Consider the following 7,965-nt stretch of genomic DNA (forward strand, 5'->3'; position numbering starts at 1 on the left):
GGCTGCAAAAATAGTAATAAGATAGAAGTTTCATTCATTTGTGGGATGTGGTGTCGCTGGCTGGCCAGCATTTCTTGCCCATCCGTAGTTGCCCTTGAGAAGGTGGTGGTGAGCTGCCTTCTTGAACCACTGCAGTCCACCTGCAATGCCATTAGGAAGGGAATTCCAGGATTTTGACCCAGCAACAGTGAAGGATCGGTGATATATTTCTAAAGTCAGGATGGTGAGTGGCTTGGAGGGGAACTTGAAGATGGTCGTGTTCCTATATATCTGCTGCCCTTGTCCTTCTAGATGGAAGTGTTTGTGGGTTTGGAATGTGCTTTCTGAGGATCTTTGGTGAATTTCCACAATGCATCTTGTATATAGTACACACTTCTGCTACTGAGTGTCAGTGGTGGAGGGAGTGGATGCTTGTGGATGTGGTCCCAATCAAGCAGGCTGCTTTTTCCTGGATGGTGTCAAGCTTCTTGAGTGTTGTTGGGGCTGCACCCATCCAGGCAAGTGGGGAGTATTCCATCACACTCCTGACTTGTGCCTTGTAGATGGTAGACAGGCTTTGGAGAGTCAGAAGATGAGTTACTTCCTACATTTTGATCTGCTCTTGTAGCCACTGTGTTTATGTGGTGAGTCCAGTTGAGTTTCTGGTCTGGTAACCCCCAGGATGTTGATAGTTGGGGATTCAGTGATGGTAACATCATTGAATGCAAAGGATTAGGGATTAGATTCTCTCTTATTGGTGATGGTCCTAGCCTGTCATTCATTTTGCGCAAATGTTACTTGCCACTTGTCGGCCCAAAGGAATAAACATACATAGCACTCATAACAACAGCTTAAATGGAATCAAACATGTATGTCTTGCAGAGGCACTACAGAGACATGGATATAAGGTGACAAAAGGCTGGGCCTTGAATACTTGAGTATATATATATATATCACTTTGGAAGGACTGGAAACTGGGGGAAACTGCAGGAAAGTAGGAGGGAAAGTTCTGTTAATTAAGGATGACATTTGCACAATAGAGAATGAGATGGCCTTAGTTCTAAAGATCATGATGTAGAACATGTTTGGGTATAAATAGGCAACAGTAAAGACAGGATGTCATTTTGAATGTGGTTTATATGCCCCTGACAGTAAGCACTCTATAAGACAGGGTATAGAGGGAGAATAATGGGGGCTTTTACGAATGGGACGCTGATTATCATGAGTGATTGTACACTGCATAGATGAGGCAAAATGGTGAAAGTGAACCCGGAAGATGAGTTTATGGAGTGTTTTCGGGATAGTGTCTTACAGCAGCACATTTTACAGCTGTTCAGAGAGCAGGCTATTCCAGATTTGACAATGTGCGATAAGACAAGATGAATTAATGATCTCAGAGTAAAGATGTTCATTACTGGCAGTGACTGTAACATGATTGAATTTCTCTTCAGTCTGAGACAAAGAAGAGTGGGTCTAAAACTAGTATTTTAAAGTTAACTAAAGACCACGATAAGAATATGAAGACAGAGTTTGCTAAAGTGAACTGGGAAATTAGGTGAAGGGTTATGGGGTCAGTAGGGATGCACTGACAAACATTCAAGGAGATCTTTTATAACACTTAGCAAAAATAGAAAAGGGAGAAAGAAAAACATTTGGGAAGATCACACCATCCATAGCTAACTAAGGAAGTTAAAGATAAAGTCAAATTGACTGAAAAAGTAATGAAATTCCACAAAAGAGTAGAACAGATTGAAAAATGGGACAGAATATACATGACATCAAAGCATGGCTAAAAGAATGAAAAGGAAGGAGAAATTAGAATGCAAAAGAGATGCTAAGAATTTCTCCAAGTTTCAAAAAAGAGAAGAGCTAGCAAGTTAATCACTGATCCTCTGGAGAGTTGGTCTGGGGAATTAATGAATAAGGAAATGGCAGATGATTTGAACAGATCATTTATATCTGCAGGAGATACAAGTAACATCCAGAAATATTTGTGAATCAGTATGTGAAAAGCAAAAAGGAATGTAAAACAATTTCAATCACCAGGGAGATTGTGTGGTGAAAATCATTGGAACTAGAAGCTGACAGGTTCCCATGTCCTGATGGATTTCCTGATAGCATCTTAGACCACAAGATCATGAGAACTAGGAACAGAAGTAGGCCGTTCGGCCCCTTGAGCTGGTTCCATCATTCAATAGGATCATAGCGGATCCGACATTCCTCACATCTACATTCTTGCCCTTTCCCTGTAACCCTTGATTCCCCAACTGATCAAGACTCTGTCTCTCTCAGCCTTAAATATACACAAGGACTCTGCCCCCATAGATCTCTCTGTGGCAAGGGGTTCCAAACACTCAGAACCCTCTAAGAGAAGAAATTCCTCCTCATCTTAGTCTTAAATTGGTGCACTATGATCTCTGGTCTGAGACCATTCCCTGGGTCAGGAGGGAAGCATCCTCTCAGCACTTACCCTTTCAAACTCCTCAAGAATCCTACAGGTGGAGATGGAGCCCAGAGAGAGAAACACAGTTGGGCATTGGACAATTGGAAAGGGTAAAGGTCTTGGAGAATTAAAAGCTGCTAATGGGGACTACCAGTGGCTGACAATGGGCTGTGTGTGGTAGTAGCCCATGTGATGATAAGGCCTGGGGCTAAGGACATGGGAGAAGGTGCCTCAAGCCCTAAAATTATTGCACATGATATCAAGTCCTGAAGGCTGAAGGGTTCCCAAGCAGAAAATGAGGTGCTGTTCTTCCAGCTTGCGCTGAGCAAGGCTGAGACAGAGATGTTGGCCAGGTAACAGGGTGGTGTGCTGAAGTGGCAGGCAACTGGAAGCTCAGAGTCTTTTTTGCACTTCGATTCCCCAGTGTAGAGGAGACCACATTGTGAGCAGCGAATGCAATGGACTGGATTGTGAGAAGTGCAGGTGAAGTGTTGCTTCACCCAGAAGGTGTGTTTGGGGCTGCGGATAGTGAGGATGGAGGAGGTAAATGGGCAGGTGCTACACATTCTGCAATTGCAGGGGAAGGTGCCGTGGGTCTGTGGGGTGGGGGGGGGGGGGGGGAAAAGGGGGCGTTGGGAGTGGAGGAGGTGTGGGTCAAGGTGTCCTGGAGGGAATGATCCTTGTGGAAGTCTGACAATGGAGGGGAAGGGAATAAGTGCCTGGTGGTGGCATCCTGCTGGAGGTAGCAGAAATAGCGCTAATGATTCTCCAGATGTGGATGCTGGTGGGATGGTAGGTGAGGGTTCAAGGGGGACCCTATCGCTGCTGTGGGAGGGAAGAGAGGAGGTGAGGGGTATAGTGCGGGAGGTGGGTCAGACCCAGCTGAGGGTCCTGTCAACAACGGTGGTGGAGAATCCTCGGTTGAGGAAGAAGGTGGACATTTCAGAGGCTGCCTTGTATAAGTTAGCAACAGACTTGGGAGAGACAGAGAAACTGAGAGAATGGAACACGAAGCAGGGTGTGAGGATGTATAGTCAGGGAAGCTGTGGGTATCAGTGGGTTGATAGTGGATATTGGCGGCAAGTCTGTCCCCGGAGGTGGAAACAGAGATGTTGAGGAAGGGAAAGGAGGAATCAGAGATAGACCAGGTGAAGGTGAGAGCAGGGTGGAAATTGGAAGTGAAATTGATAAACTTTTCCAATCCAGATGAGAGGGGGAAACAGCCCGATGATATCATAGATATACCAGACAAAGAGTTGTGGGTGGGAGCTTGAGTAGAACTGAAACAAGAAATGATCCACGTAGCCCACAAAGAAACAGGCATAACTGGGGGCCATGCAGGTACCCAGAGCCACCTGTTTGACTTTAAAGTGCCAGCTCTCGGTCACCTCCTCCTGTCTCCCCATGGACGATGACCCCACCATCGAACATCAGGTTATTATGTCCACAAATGGTTCCAGACCTGCTGAGTTTTTCCAACTATTTCTGTTTCTGTTTCTGATTTACAATGTTCACAGTTCTTTGTGTTTTTCTTTGCACAGATAATTGAAGGTGGTTAGGAAAGTGGAGTTGAGGCCACAGCCATGATCCTGTGGAATAGCACAGCAGGCTAGATGGGCTGAATGGCCTACTTCTGTTCCTAACGCTTGCGGTGTAGCAGACTTGCTGATTGTTAATATTTCAAAATGTAGTGATGGAAAGGATGGAGACCTGGCTACAGGCTGATGAAGGAGACTGCTGTGTTGAACTTCCAGAATGCTGTTGTGCATGGCACTACAAAGTGAGAGAAGTCTCATCGCACCCCTTCACACAGCCTCTAACCATCCCCGTTAAAGGAGTGAATGCCTTCCTTTAAAAGTTACACACGCACAAATTCTTCTTCAATGTGTTATAAAGCCACAAAGTCATACAGCACTGAAACAGACCCTTCGGTCCAACCTGTCCATGCTGAACATAATCCCAAACTAAACTGGTCCCACCTGCCCGAATTTGGCCTATATCACTCCAAACATTTCTTATTCATGTACTTATCCAAATGTCTTTTAAACGTTGGAACTGTACCAGCATCTACCACTTCCTCTGGGAGTTCATTCCATAAACAAACCGCTGTCTAAAAAAAAAATTCTCTCTCATGTCCTTCTAAATCGTTCACCTCTCACCTTAAAAATACGCCCCCTAGTCTTGAACTAGGGAAAAGACACCTGCCATTTGCCTTATCTATACCCCTAATGATATGATAAACCTGTATAAAGTACCCTTCAACCTCCTATGTTCCAGTGAAAAAAGTCCCAGCCTATTGAATCTCTCCTTGTAACTCAAACCCTCATTTCTTGGCAACATCTTGGTGAATTGTCTCTGAACCCTCTCTAGCTTAATAATATCCTTCCTATAACAGGGTGACCAGAACTGCACACAGTACTCCAGAAGAGGCCTCAGCAACCTTCTGTACAAAACCGATGCATAGAAATTGAAGCGCACGGAAGTCAGACTGGATACTAAAAGGCTGCTTCTGGGGGCTGAATGGAGTTGGGTGGAATTTTGTTGAGCTCGCTTCCATTGTGGAAATCCTCATCCTTGCCCATATCACCTCTACACGCAACTATTCCAGCTCAACGCTCATCCTTTGGACAATTCATCTCATCCAAACCCCTGATCCCTGCATCATAGAGTCGCAGAGGTCCATAGCACAGAAAGAGGCCATTCAGCCCCAGGAGATCTGTGCTGGTCAAAAATCACCACCTAACTATTCTCATCCCATTTCCCAGCACCTGGCCCACAGCCTTGGCATCAACAAGTGCACATCTAAAGACTTCTTCAATGTGATGCGGATTTCTGCCTCAGCCATCCTGACAGTTCCAAATACCCACCACCTTCTGGGTGAAAATATTCTTCCTCATGTCCTCTCTAAACCTCCTGCCCCTGACCTTCAATCTCCAGCATCACGGTGTGAGGGCTCCTGCATCATCTGCTCCACCTGCTTTTACTTTTTCCCTTCTTTCACTTTTGTTTTCCTTACTTTAATCTACTTACCTTCTGTGGAGAGCGGTTTTGTGCAGCACGGAGGAGATCAGTGCAGAGGAGAGTGAGGACCCCACAGTCAGCGGTGAGAACAGGCAGCCCCCAGCTAAGATGGATGCAGTCTGGAGATGAGGTCCCAGCGAGGTCTGGAGGTGAGGCCTGGAGGTGAGGCCCAGCCCAGGCCAGAGGTAAGGTCCCAGCCAGGCCTGGAGGTGAGGTCCCAGCCAGGCCTGGAGGTGAGGCCCAGCCCAGACCAGAGGTGAGGTCCCAGCCAGGCCTTGAGGTGAGGTTCCAACGAAGCCTGGAGGTGAGGTCCCAGCACAAACTGGAGACGAGGTCCTGGTGTGAATGGAGACAGAGTGCTAGCATGGCAGCATCTGTGGAAAGAATAAAGAGTGAGCATTTGAGTCCAGTGTGCTTCTCTCCACCAGGTGCTGCTAGACTGGCTCTCCAGCACATTCTGGTTTTTGTTTCAGACCACCTGCTTCCGCAGCGCTTTCCTAATGGCTCCCTGTCAGCTTGCTGACATTTAACCCTCAACCCACTTCATTCAGGGCAGATCACCCGGGAAAAATGTCCTTAGGGAGGGAATTCCAGGATTTTGATCCAGAAACTGTGAAGGAATGTTAATAAGTTTCCAAGATAGTCAGAACTGCAGATGGTAGAGTCAGAGATAAGAAAGGTCTTTTCTGTAGAAGGGTCCCAACCCAAAATGTCAACTTTCCTGCTCCTCTGATGCTGCCTGGCCTGCTGTATTCCTCCAGCTCCACACTGTGTTATCCTTGATATATTTCCAAGTCAGGTTGGTGAGTGGCTTGGAGGGGAACTTGCAAACAGTGGTGTTCTCATGTATCTGCTGTCCTTATCCTTCTAGATGGAAGTGGTCATGGGTTTGGAAACGGCTATCTAATTATCTTTGGTGAATTTCTGCAGTGCATCTTGTAGATAGTACACACTGCTGCTACTCAGCGTCGGTGGTGGAGGGAGTGGGTGCTTGCGGATGTAGTGCCAATTAAGCGGGCTGCTTTGTCCTGGATGGTGTTGAGCTTCTTGAGTGTTGTTGGAGCTGCACTCATCCAGGCAAGTGGGGCATATTCCATCACACTCCCCTGTATGCTGGTTCCTGATCTTGTTCATCCTTGTCATTCCACACACCAACCTCCAGCATCTGCACCTCATGAGTGTCCAGTTGGTGCACCCCCTGTTGTTCTGATGGCTCCCAGATTTCTTGCACCAGGGCAACCAGGCTGATCTCATGCCTGGCTTGGAGGGTCTCTCTTTCAGTGATGCTTTCCCATCGCTCTGCACCTATGACCATGCCAACCGCTGCCAATCTGCCCCTTGAGATCCACTCCTGTTCTTCATGTTGCACCACCAGCCAGGCTTCCTCTAGATCTTCACCTGTAACCTCTGCAGCCTCTCGCTGCTGTCTTCTCAAAAATATGGTCCACAAATTGAGTCCTGCCTGCCTGCCTTCCAGATCCCCTTTCCCCACTTTTGTTCCTGTTCACTCCTGGGAGGTGGGCATTGCTGGCTGGCATTTATTGCCCATTGCCCACTCCACTGTCTCCAGTTGCCCCTCGAGAAGGGGGTGGCCAGCCATCTTCTGGAAACACCATTGTCTAATCTGTCCTGCACCACCCACGTAGATGCAATGGTCAAGAAAGCACAACAATGTCTCTTCTTCCTCAGGAGGCGAAGGAAATTCTGCATGTCCATGATGACCCTGACCAACCTTTACAGAAGCACAATAGAAAGCATTCTATCTGGGTGCATAACGGCTTGTGTGGCTCTGCCTGGGACCGGAAGAAATTACAGAGTTGTGAAGACAGCCCAGACCATCACTCAAGCCAACTTTCCTTCCATCGACTCCATCCACGCTTCCCGCTAACTCAGGAAAGGCAGCCAACATCATCAAAGACCCCTGCCAACCCGGTTAATATCTCTTCCAATCTCTTCCATTGGGCAGGAGATACACAAGCTTAAACACATGTAGCAACAGATTCAAGAACATCTTCTTCCTCACTGTTAATTAGACTGCTGAACGGACCTCTCAAATTTCAAATCTAATGTTGATCTTGCTTTTTGTACGCCTTCTCTGCAGCTGTAACTTTGTATTTCTTGATAGTAGGAACTGCAGATGTTGGAGAATCTGAGATAACAAGGTGTAGAGCTGGATGAACACAGCAGGCCAAGCAGCATCAGAGGACCAGGAAGGCTGACGTTTCGGGCCTAGACCCTTCTTCAGAAATGGGGGAGGGGAAGGGGATTCTGAAATAAATAGGGAGAGAGGGGGAGGCGGATAGAAGATGGATAGAGGAGAAGATAGGTGGAGAGGAGACAGACTGATCAAAGAGGCGGGGATGGAGCCAGTAAAGGTGAGTGTAGGTAGGGAGTTAGGAAGGAGATAGGTCAGTCCAGGGAGAACGGACAGGTCAAGGGGGCGGGATGAGGTTGGTCGGTAGGAGATGGGGGTGGGGCTTGAGGTGGGAGGAGGGGATAGGTGGGAGGAAGGACAGGTTAGG

The 7,965-nt window shown here is 47.3% G+C and overlaps 1 protein-coding gene across 1 annotated transcript in view; it reads left to right on the top strand.

Annotated features, from left to right (window-relative positions):
• Positions 1 to 5,568: 5,568 nt before the first annotated feature.
• LOC109922558 (pre-B-cell leukemia transcription factor 2-like) overlaps positions 5,569 to 7,965 on the top strand; it is a 69,351-nt gene continuing 66,954 nt past the window's right edge. The window contains exon 1 of the mRNA XM_048616526.1: positions 5,569 to 5,628. Coding sequence (XP_048472483.1) covers positions 5,569 to 5,628 — 60 coding nt within the window. The remainder of the gene's footprint in view (positions 5,629 to 7,965) is intronic.

The sequence above is a fragment of the Rhincodon typus genome, chromosome 35, assembly GCF_021869965.1.
Source record: "Rhincodon typus isolate 14 chromosome 35, sRhiTyp1.1, whole genome shotgun sequence".
NCBI lineage: Eukaryota > Metazoa > Chordata > Chondrichthyes > Orectolobiformes > Rhincodontidae > Rhincodon > Rhincodon typus.